At 46.0% G+C, this 12,370-nt stretch overlaps 1 protein-coding gene across 1 annotated transcript in view; it reads left to right on the top strand.

Moving 5' to 3' along the window:
- The window catches only part of CDC23 (cell division cycle 23), a 66,848-nt gene that overhangs the window by 30,167 nt on the left and 24,311 nt on the right, over positions 1–12,370 (top strand). Inside the window, exons 3-5 of the mRNA XM_086931822.1 lie at positions 9,571–9,708; positions 11,231–11,273; positions 11,822–11,927. Coding sequence (XP_086787948.1) covers positions 9,571–9,708; positions 11,231–11,273; positions 11,822–11,927 — 287 coding nt within the window. The remainder of the gene's footprint in view (positions 1–9,570; positions 9,709–11,230; positions 11,274–11,821; positions 11,928–12,370) is intronic.

Raw genomic sequence — 12,370 nt, 5'->3', positions numbered from 1 at the left:
TGGCAGCGAACCTGCGCTCTCCTTTCTTTAAAGGTTTAACATAGCCTAGTAAGGTCATCAGTGGTGTAGGCTGTATGGTGCTGTCTAACATCAGGGACAGATGTCTAAAAACCTCCTCCCAGTATGTTAATATGGGGCCGCAGTTCCAAGCCAGGTGGTCAAACCCAGCCTGGTCGACCGCACATCTGGGACATAAGTGTGGTATGCTGGGATCCATCTTGACCAGCAACTGTGGCGTAATGTATGCCCGATGCAATGTAATAGTTTATGCCGGTGGTTGTTAGATACGCATCTCGCTTGTTCACAACAATAAAACCATATTTGATCTGTCAGTGGGAAACCCAGATCCTGTTCCCAGGCCAGACGTACTTTACCACCGACTGCTGGGTGGAGGGCTTAGGCTGTGTGATAAAGTCGGGACACCAAATGTTCCCCATCTGATGTAGTTATAGTCAGAGTAACTGGTAAGAAATCTGCCTATTCCGTTGTGTGTGGGGGTGCTTCACATAGGAAACTAGGCACCCTATGTAGGACAAATCTATCCATATATACTGCATTCCCATTCAAAGTTAGATCTCCCACCGTCCGCATCTGTGAGTCCTTGAAGTCGCCTACAGTATGTAATCCATATCGAACACGAGTGCCCCTGGTAATTGTTTCCATTGTCGGGGGTATCCAAGGGTTATTAGCTAATGGTCTAAAAGGGGAATACAGGAATTTAGCATGAAAGTATCACTGTAGCTTGGACCAAGCCCAACACACAGTAGGCAATGTCTGAAGCTCCTCCGGATTCCGCGTAAGCCCCTGTGGGAGGATGACTGAATGTGAGCTCGGGTGAACTTAAGAGCTCTCTGGTTTAAGATATTGCAACCTGGCATGCTCGTTGGACCAGTAATATGTGAAATGAGTTTCGGCAATCAGATAGTATAAATAAAAGTCTGGGACGCCAAACCCTCCCAGACGATATGGCATAACTAGTGTATTCCACCCAATACGCAGTTGTTTGCCTGCCCATATCAATTGAATGAGCAGGGCCCACAATGTATCAAAGAATTTAACAGTAAGCGCGATTGGAATATTTGGAAAAAGGTACAAAAAACGTGGGAGTACTACCATTTTAAAAATGGCAATTCTACTACCATTCCAAAGAGGAAGTTTGATCCACCGCTCAATCTGCGTTGTGAGTTTATCGATTGCCGACCTGTAATTTACAAAAGGGGGTGGTGATGGACGGAGCATCTGAATCAATCAAACACTCACACCCAGTCAAAAGATCTGGGTTTAATCCATCACCGTTCTTTAGCCCACTCTGCCACCCCAGTTCAGACATGGCTATATGCAAATCAGTCTGACCCTGTGCCTCATGGGAACAGTTCAGCCCGAACTGCCAAGCCATGTCTTCCCTGAACCGGAAACAAGCTTCCGAGGACCGTTTTCTGGCATTCCAGCCGTCTTCAGCCCGGCTTGCTTGAATCCAGTGGCAAAGTGAGCAAGGGACTCACGTCTGCCTACACTTCTCAATGCCAACTAAGTAATTTTATTTTGGGTGTAACTGTATTTGTTTTAGTTATTTGCCTACACTTCTCAATGCTAACGAAGTAATTTTATCGGGTTGCAGTGCAGCAGTTCACAACTCCGTTCAGTCAATCGATGTTCATTCACCTCGAGCTGAGCATGAAAATCTACAAAGCTAAGCCTATTTACGGGCTCTTCTTTATATCGCACTGACTTCGAAGAAGTCGTCTCTAGGTGCTCTACAACGGGTGTGCAAGATCTCGAACGGGTAGTAATGTCTTTTAAGGCTTTTGCTGTGGATTGAAATATGTCAAGCTCTCTGATGCGCGGATAAAACAGGCTACGATAATTTATATAGCGCTTGGTGCCTCAGAAATGTGGCTTCGTAGCACTGTAAAATAACAGAACTGCAACTCTAAGGGACCATTGTACAGTTCTCAGAAGAACTGACGGGATCCAGCAGACCAGTTATCCAGGGGCTTGCGCGAGTCTCACTGAAGTGAAAGCACCGCAATCTATCATAGTGTGTGCTTGCTTTCCCCGGTTACTAAATTGGACACACAAGTACATACATGCTCTTTGGATCACTTCGCATTAGCAATTAGTTCGGAATACACTTAATTTGGAAATATATATATATATATATATATATATATATATATATATATATATATATATATATATATATATATATATATATATATAATACATTTTTACATACATACATATGTGTAATTGCTCTGCCTTTCTATTTGTGTCACGCTGCCATACCTGTCCTTGCAGGGTTTGGAAGTTTGGAAATTTTATAATAAAAGGGTTTCATTTTCTGATCACTGTAGCTATGCAAAACGGAAATTATGTAAACTTCCACAGCATATTCAAAAGCCTTATGGAGCCCACCTTGTTCGTTTACCAACCCACAAACCTGACCCCTCCCCCAAACACACCAGGGTGAGTTTCACTCAAAGGACCTCTCCTGCACTGACATGGGCTGCTGATGACGTAGTCTAATATAGAACAACAAGTAGGAACTTTCCTTGTGAAAGCTGCCGGAACGTCTCCTTCTGTTTGTTTCGTTACCTCAATTTATTTAATAACTCCAATAACATCTTAATCCGTTTGTCTTCCTTAATAGTCAGGAACAACGGGAGTTGGTATGGACCAGGTTTCCTGCATGGTCTGTGTTCTGATAAGCTTTTATTAAGGCGGTAGACATTTTCGCATTCAAATCTCCCATTAGTAGTGCTTGCGAATATTTCCACTTGCCTCTAAGGTAGTTTTGATCTGTTTAAATATTATTGTATTATTGTCAGTAATGGATTGTATTCGGGGCTGGTGAACCATAAATGTTAACAAGAAAGGAAACATTCCGCTTGTGTTTTGCAACAATTCTTTAGAATATGCTTGCAGAAATAAAATAACAAGAATTGGCATAGCCAATAGGTTTTACCTGTAGGACCTGGTGCATAACTAAATACTTATAAAGTCCCAAAGGCGAGACCTATTGGCTATGCCAATGCTTGTTTCACTTTTTAGAGCCACTTGTCACACAGCCTGCAGTAGTGGTCTGTATGAGTTTGTTGCTGGGTCCCTTAGAGTGGCACAATATATGCTACAGCCCTTAGGAACCCTCTTTAGTACCTATGGCACTAGTTACCAAAGGTACCACTTTCTAGGGACTTGCATAGGTGCTAAAGGCCTGGTCACTTGGGGATCAAGTGGCCAGTTGTCTTGTTTTGAGTAAAGAACACGGACACTGGGGACCTGGTTATCAGGAACCCAGTACACTTAAGTCAAAATTATATCAAATACCAGGCAAAAAGTGAGGGGGATTACTGCAACAAAAATCCAGTTTCTTACAGTAAGGAATAACAGGTTTTTTTCTCCTGTAAGAGCTTGTATCCTTACAAATAATCACTACTTATTTTTAGCTCTCATACCTTAGCAAGTTGTTTAGAAATTGGTGACATGACTGTCCTTTCGAGTCTGCCATGAGTGTTCCTCCCCATACTCTACTGTTGAATATGTGGATTCTTGCCCGTACTCCTCCACCACACCCAGCCCCCCAATCATCAATTTAGGTTAGTTTGCTACATATTAAAAATTTCGGGACATGTCTGTCATATTTTGAGACGTCTGTCGACTGCAGCTGCCGTTCCTCATACCGCACACTTGTACCTTTGCTGGTAGCTGTAAGAAAGTGGCTCTATATATACTGGACCAAAGTAAGGTACAGTGTGTATAGAGTCCCCAGTCTCCAGACGTATGACAGAGGTTAAAGTCAGAAATGACCTTACTCTCTAAAGTGGTAGCTTGGTCGAGCAGTAAGGCAGTATCAGAGGACAGTGTGAAGCATTTGTTGTACACACTCAGTCAGCTAACGTTTTCACACACTCAAGAACTGAACTCTAGGCCAAATGTTTTTATATCAAAAGATATAGTTGTTTTATTTTAGAACCAACAGGTATCAAAATATACTTTTCTCAATATGAGTGACTTTAGGTAGTTACTTTGCAGAAAGGCAAAAGACTTTGTAAGTAGAATAGCTACAGTGGTTGCAATGGGCAACACAATTCTAAACACAATTTAACATTGAGCTCAATGGGTTTTTCTACATAAATGCAGTTGATTACTTTGCTAATCACAGGACTGGATCCTGGTTTCAGTCCCGGGACCTAAGCTGTAAACAGTTTAGTAAAAACATTTTAGTTACAGTTGTGATTTTTAAAGAATATAAATGTATTTTCAAAGTTGACAGAAACTTTTCAGTGAAAAACTAGCCATGTTATCCTATGGAATGAAATTCAAGTCACAGGTAAAGTAGGTTCTCGTTACTTTTGTAATCCAGTACTGGACTCCTAGGTTCAACACTGGGACCTCTACCTAAGACATGTAAGTAATTACGGTTTGATAGTTGGTATGATTTTTAAAGAACATTTCTAGTTTGCAAAAATCGACACTTAGAAGAAATTTCACAGAAAAACGGTCAATGGTGTCCTATAGAAGAAAATTCAGGTTACGGGTAAGTACGGTTAGGATTACTTTCTTGGTTCAGTACTGGGCTCAAAGGTACAGTACTGGCTTCTCTCCTGATAACAGGTGAGTAATTCGGAATTCGAAAATTCGGCTGATTTTAGATGAATATTTTAAAGTTTCAAAACTCCACACTTAGAAGAAATTTCAAGTGAAAACCAGTCAATGTTAACCTATGGAAGGAAAGTGAGTTGTCGGCTTTTAGGTAAGTACTCGACTGGTGGGGTTAAGGTTCTGGGCATAGACTCAGGGGTCTCCCAGGGTCGGAAAGGTACAGTAGTTACACCCTCAGTGGCATAGGGGCAGCCGGGTGCAGAGAGAGAGTAGCCCCAATGCAATCCAATGGAGGGTAGGGGGCCTTCGGTTGGTGGCTGCAAGCAAGCAGGCCACACGGCTGTGGGAGCTGAGCTCCTGGTCACTTACTTAGGGCAAGTGGGGAAGTAGAGTAGGGCAGTTCGTCCACTTCCAGCGGCACTCGGGTGGCTGGGTGCAGGGTGCTTTTGAGCCGTCTGGCGCTCAATGTTATCCAATGGGAATGTTAAAAAGTGAACAAAGGCTGCCGGCTCGGGGACAGAGATTCTTCAGGTGCGACCACCACATCGAGAGGTAAGTTGAGATCTTGGAGAAGAGGTAGATACCCAAAACGAGGGCACCGGGGGCCGCCGTGTGCCGGGGTGTCTTTTGGTGTCGGGAAATCTTACCCCCGGCTGCGTGCAGTTGGAGGGGTCCCTGGCTCTGAGGCTGCAGGCGTCGTCTGGTTCGCCGAGGAGGGTCTTTGGGCACTGGACTTCGGGTCCCAGTCGCCGGGGGAGGTCCTCGTGGTCTTGGGTCACTCAGTCACAGGCTGGGCTTGGCGGGTGCAGAGTGGGCTGGATTTGCGGTTCCTGGCTGGCACCTGGGGTATTGCTGTTGGAGCAGAACCACTGCTCATGGGAGTCCCAGTCTTTTGGAAGGTTCAAGGCAGGCAGGTCCTCTGGGGTTGTCGAGGTTGCTGTCCGCAGGAAATGCTGGAGTTTCACAGGAGCAGGCTCCAGGATCAACAGGCCTGTAGGGTTCAGGGGCCAAGTCAGTGGGTGTCGTCCTTTTGTCAGCAGCTGGCCGGCAGGTCTTCTTTTTTCTTGGTCTTCTTGTTGTTGCAATCGAGATCTGAGGAGGGAAGGTTCAGGGTGCCCCTAAATACTAAATTCAGGGGCGTTACAGGTAGGGCAAGGGCAGGAACCGGTGGGTCCCTGTCCTGGGGTGGGTACACCCCCTAGCCTGCTCCTCTCCTGTGGGAGGGGGCAGGAGCCTAGCTGTGATTGAGCAGGGCTCCCCATCTTCAAGATGGCCGGAGCCCGGAGTCGTTCTTCACCTCTCCTCCCCACCTGAGGGGTGGGGTTGGCATAGGCTGGCACACCTCCTTTCCTCACTTAGTTTTTCCCGCCGTTCTTCCCGCCAGAGTGGAGGTCAGAACCGGTGGGGGCCAGTTGCTGAGTGCAGCGAGTGGCCTGGAGAAGCTCACAAAGGCGGTATGCCTTTGAAGATTCCCCTGCCCATCCTGGGGGAGGAGGCTTGGCACCTCGTCCCAGGATGTGCATTGTTCCAGGCCCCCGAGAGCGGCAGGCTCTCGACCCAGGGGTCCAGAAACTTGTCTGGTGGTGGCAGCCTCGGGAGCCACACATTCAGGACACTGGGAGTTGGTTAGGTTTCAGGGGGCATCTCTAAGATGCCCTCTGTTGTGCATTTTACATTAAATCCCACACTGGCATCAATGCTGGCTTAATGTGCTGAAAAGTTTGATATCAAACTTCTCCGTCTTCAGTGAAGGCATCATGGTGCTGTGGAGTTCGTAATGATGACCTCCCAGCACCATATACTCTTAAATGGCAGCACTGCACTTACAGTGCCCAGGAATGGCCCTGGGTACTGAAGGGGGACAGGACTCCTGCACCTGTGTCCACATCACTGGCTAGGGCACCAAGCTAGAGGGGTGACTGATGGATGCCAGGGCAGTGAGCTTGTGGGCATTGCACACAGGGATGTGGGCCATGTTGACTCTGTTTAGTTCTGTACTTAGACACTCGGCCTGTAAAGGCAGGATGTGGGTGTCGGGGTACAGGACCCCTAAGGGTGGAACAATAAGTGCTGCAGCCCTTAGGGGTCTTCTCTGGTCACCATACCCTGGGTACCCAGGGTACCATTTACTAGGGGCTGACAGGTGGCCAGAGATGCCAATTGGGTTTTAGTTTCAACACAGTTTTAGAGAAGGAACACAGGCCCTGGGCACCTGGTTGGCAGGAGCCCAGGGCACACTCAGTCAAAGCACATCAGCAATTCAGCAAAAAGTGGAGGCATACCAATGCAAGAAAGATGGAACTTTCTCACAGTAGCCACTCGATTTTGCAGGGCTTCCCTTGGAGCCCATTTATTTATTTAAGTATGTTAAATGTTTATTTTGCTTTTAAATTCGAATTGGCAAAGGATGATTTTCCCCCTCCAACTTCAATAACAAGCATTTACAATGCAATGGTCTCGTCTTTGTTAAAGTTAGAGCTATTGGCATTGCTCATGACATTATTTTTGTTTTTAAAACCTTTAAATAAATGGCATTGTCATTTACAATGCCAATAGCTTAATCTCTCGCAAATGCGAGACCTATTGCATTTGCACCCACACACACACAGAGCCACACACACAGAGCCCAACACACACACAGAGCCACACACACACACAGCCACACACACACACACACACACACACACACACACACAGAGCCACACACACACACACACAGCCACACACACACACACAAAGTCCCGTTTGTTAACACGAAGTGCTGGTACTCTCCAATGAAAAGTATTTAATCCATACTGAGAAATGCAGGAATTCGCCTTTCAAATGTAGGTGCATACACTCAGTGATTGCGCATTTAAAAAAATTATCCCAGGCCATGCTTTATTAATTATTACAACACGCTAAAACAGTACTCGAACAACATGTGTACATGCTAGAGAGGAGACGTAATAAAGTGCTCGCGTGTTTTTTTGGAGATTCGAGCGTCCGTGGAGGCGAGAGAAGCCTCTTCTGAATAAGTGCGGGTCCCAGAAGGTATAGAAAACCGGGGCCTGAGCAAGCTGCTGTGCACCCCACCCTCACAGAGCTACAGAGCAGGTACAAGGAACTGGCACCTTTCATCCTAGCTTTGAAACGTCCACACTGCCACGCCTTTTATCCTTGCTATGCGTTGGTTGTGCTCCGCCTTTACATCCTCATTTCTACCCACACCATGCCCGTCCTTTCATCTTTCAGAGGCTTCCCTCTTGTCGTACCTCTCTTGCTCTGCCCTTTATCCTGCCATTCTCACCTGCAACGCCACGCATTTCAGCCTCCCACGCATTGCCTATACAGTGCCTGCCTGCTCTGGTTCCCGGCCTGCTCCTGGCGGTCGGTGTTACCCTCCTCTGGCCCGATCCAGTCAGCGAAGGCCTGCAAACCGAAAAGCCCCCCCCGGGAGGAGCAGCTGCTCCCCCCACTACCCCCCTTGCACCCCCCTCCTTGCAAGCCACCCCTCTCTGGCTCTTCCTATATAGCAGGGTTACTCCTATATAGCGGGTTTACTCCAGGCTCCATGGATGATGGAGTGCGCCTGCCAGGCCTCGATGGGGAACAAAGCCCTGCTGCTCCTGGGGGCCGGGGGGCTGGGGCATGGATGGTGAGGGTCTGATGGCGGCGGGAGGGAGAGGAGAGGGTGTAATCTGCGATATTGGCAGGTCAGGTTAATTTACATTCTGCTTTAATCCTTGCGAGTCCAGTGGCTGGGTGTCTGTCCTATATTCACATTTTGTATAGCGCCGTCTGGGTTATTGAAGTGTTTCTAGGCACATCGAGAGAGTGAGCGCAGGCCCAGGATCCGTTGTGTTCTGAGTGCTCGCAAATTTTTGGAGATGCGAGCGTCCGTGGAGGCGAGAGAAGCCTCCTTCTGAATAAGTGCGGGTCCCAGAAGGTATAGGAAACCGGGGCCTGAGCAAGCTGCGGTGCACCCCACCCTCACAGAGGTCCCCCCAGCCCGAGCCCCCGCTGGAGTTGAGCAGGCCGCTCAGGCTCTTCGGCAGCGGGGCGGGGTCCGTCCAAGGGAGGTGCCCCGGCTAGGGGCTACGGCCGCCTGATATGAGCCACTCGTGGCCGGTCTGCCTGGCTTGTCGGGCAGTGGTGGGCTGGGCAGTCCTGAAATAACACTCGGTGAGAGGCTCTCTGGAGACAAGGCGGCAGCTGGGCTCGGTGTTTACAGCACACAAGCGGCGGCGCCTGCCGGCCTCCCTCTCCGCTTTCTTAGGGAGCCAAAGAGGAGCACAGGGTCACCGCCGCCCGAGGAAAGTCCTCCTCTGTTCCCGATTTCCTTTCCTTCTCTCGCCGTTCTTTCTACCTTACGTATTTTCTTGAATTTCACTTTGTTTTTTTCCTTTCCCGGTGTGTGGCGATATGGCTGTGGGAGGAGAAATGAGTGAATAACAATTCCACCCCACCCCTTGGGCTGAGCAGAGACCTTTCAAAACAGCTCACGGGCGGCAGGAGTCTGTAAGCCCCGTCCTTTTCGGATTGGGGGACATGTTTTTCTTCAGAGAAAGAAGCGAAAGAAACACGCCCCTCAATCCGAAAAGGACGGGGCTTACAGCAAAAAGAAATAGTCACGGAGACCTCTTCTCCAATGGCTGGCCGCCGTTTAGGAGGCCAGCCAATGAAGAAGAGGGGCAGGTTTAAGACTCTCTACTCTGAGACATAAGATCTCGCCAGCGAGACTGCGCATGCGCAGCCTACGCTAGCAGAGACCTAAAAAGGGCAAAGGCTGTGCCCAAAATGCACCTATTCAATGTGTATATACTCTCTAGGGACTGAAGGAGGTGCAAATGTCCAGTTATGTTCAATATTTGTTAATGGCAAATGTTTAAAAATGAAATTGTGACGTTAATGTGTTTAGTTGAATGCTTATAGAAGCTGAAAGTGTCTGATACTGCCCTCTCATGCGTGACATTTCTTTCCTCCCAGGACGACGCTTTTGATCTTGATGCTTACACATTAGCAAAGTCTTACTTTGACCTGAAAGAATATGACCGGGCTGCATATTTCTTGTACAACTGCCACAGCCAGAAAGCATACTTCCTCTATATGTACTCTAGATACTTGGTAAGTTTATTCTTATTATCATTTGTGAATAATACATGCTTTGTGAGATCACTTCCTTTATTAAAGATTTTGGTTGGTGTCCTTTCTTGAGCAATAGATGCCTGATAAGATCATGTCCTGTATAATAGATGCTTAGGAAGCCCTTTGTCTAGTGCTTATGTGATGTCTCATTCTATGAGGTTAGCGTAATAACTGCAGTCCATTTGGTATTTTAGTCATTCTTCGCCTACCCAACCGTATAATATATAAGGCTCCCTGTTTTCCATTTTTACAGATAAATACAGACTGAAAACTATTTGGTTTCCTGTCTCTTTTTATTTTTAAATGTGGAGAAAAAAGGAAATTGTTTTGCTTTTTGAGTGATTCTAAATACTGTCTGCCATGACTGCCAGGGCAAAAGCTGTGTGGATTGATGGATAAGGGTGTTAAAAAAGAAATGGATTTTAGTAAAGACGCTTAAACAGCAGTAGATCCTCACAAGGTTGATAGAGAAATGTGCATAGTTTGATTTAAGTGCCTTGATTTATCTTCTGTGAGTGCACTTGCAAGAAAAGGGACCCCCCTTTAACGGTAACTAAGGTCAGGGAGAAAGGAGGGAATGAGAAAAACAATTGAGCAGAAAAAACTCCCTTGTGACCTATATTGCTTTATGAAAACAGATTGTATCTGGTATGGGTATAGACAAAACACATGGATACAAATACACAATCGTGTAATATAAATCTGATTTATGTATTATATCTTTTTAGCTAATAGTTTATAATCACTTTATAGATCACAGGAGTTTTTTTCTGCTCAGTTATCTGTGAGTGTTCATATCATTAAAACCTGGCAAACATTCAAGCATGAGTGAATGTTGATTGGTTAAATAAATGTGAAATTATACTAGTTTCAACCTAAATATGGACAAATACAGATAAAAATTAACAAAAAATAAATATGGATGAATACAGACAGAAATGTAAAAATAAAAAATACAAACAAAACGGGAGCCCTAATCATGGATCAAGGTTCTATTTTCCTTTTGAAGGCAAAGCAACTTGAGATAGCTGATATACAGGAGCAGGAACACTTGTGAGGCCTCACAATTCTCAGCCTTGCTATCTCTTCTCTACATTTCTGATTGCAAATATTGTTATCCTTCATATACCTGGAAAAGAGGCATTGTCACGAGCGCTGTGTGTGGAAGCTGTGACTTAGTATTTGTCAAGTAAAATGTTTTGTCCAAACTAGGCATAACTCTTTGAAAACGAATGGAAACATATAATGTTTGCATTATTAGTGAATCTTTGCCCAAGTTTTCAGCCTGACACGTAACCTCAAAAAGAATGTGCTGTCCAGTTGTACCAACATAAGTTCATGAAGCACGTTTAATACTTTAAATGAAGTGGTATTCTCTGATTTTCTGTTAATTAGCAAGCATGCCCATCACAAATGCTGTACCTATCTGGGTGACACTCTAGAGAATGGGGGTATAAGTTGTACAACCACATGTAATGTTTGTTTCTTGTACTCCCTTCAGTCAGGAGAGAAGAAGAAAGATGATGAGACAGTGGACAGTCTTGGTAGGTGCTTGTTCTTTGTCACCTTTTCACCTGCTAACTTTTTATTCATGCTTATCTGACTTCTCACTTTCCCATGGAGGTGTATATAAATAGCTGTGTGTAGGACCTTTTGCTGGAATAGGAGGGGGGTACCTAGTCGAAATGAGGTACACTTGCAGTGATGCATGAGCTGCACTAAAAGAATGAAAGATGTTGCTGTATGTCACGATTAGGCGCATTAGAAGAGCAATATGTGGCCCTCTGTGCTGCGGTAAAGTGGAGATTGCTTCAGGTAACATTAGCGGTACCGTGGCAGAGCTGTGTGGAATCGTAGTTTTGGCATATTGGATGTTGCTTGTTTTTGTGGCGGTGCACCAGCAGAATCAAGTTTAGTCATGCTACCAGCATGGTGGTAGAGAGCTGTTTTTTCCTAATTATAGATCAGCGTTGTGTTTGGTGTTGGCAGAGCAACAAAGAGCAGGGAATGATCTGGTGCTCTGACTGACCCAGGCAGGCAGCATGTCATGGTCTGATGCTATGGACATCTTTCATGTTAACGTGTATTTCAGGTCCACTGGAGAAAGGACAGGTGAAAAACGAGGCCCTGCGAGAGCTGCGCGTGGAGCTGAGCAAGAAGCACAAGGAACTGGAGCTTGATGGATTCGGACTTTATTTGTACGGTTTGTGGAGTCCTTGGTGGAAATAATGTCGCCACTGAATCTGATGTAGCTTTTCGCCTTAGTTTGCCACGGCACCATGTGCTGTCTGTATACGTAACTGTTAGTGAGTGCCTTCAGCTTAAGGGCCCTGAATGTACTCTGCTATGTCAATCAATCAATCACTGTATTTGTTAAGCACGCTACATACAAAGTCAAAGTCCAAAAAAATTTGTATAGCGCACTACATACCCAGAGGGTTTCAAGGCGCTTAGGAAGGGGAGGAGGATTATTTGTCAAATATCCACGTTTTAAGCTGCTTTCTGAACGCTAGGTGGTTCTGGGTGAGGCGAAGGTAAGCGGGGAGTGAGTTCCATGTTTTAGCAGCCAAGTATGAAAAGGATCTGCCTCCCATGGTGGTCTTGTTGATGCGAGGTACAGTGGCGAGGGCTTGGCTGGAAG

This window comes from Lissotriton vulgaris, chromosome 7, assembly GCF_964263255.1.
Source record: "Lissotriton vulgaris chromosome 7, aLisVul1.2, whole genome shotgun sequence".
Classification (NCBI taxonomy): domain Eukaryota; kingdom Metazoa; phylum Chordata; class Amphibia; order Caudata; family Salamandridae; genus Lissotriton; species Lissotriton vulgaris.
The sequence above is the reverse complement of the archived record's forward strand: the minus strand, read 5'-3'. Positions and strand labels throughout refer to the sequence as shown.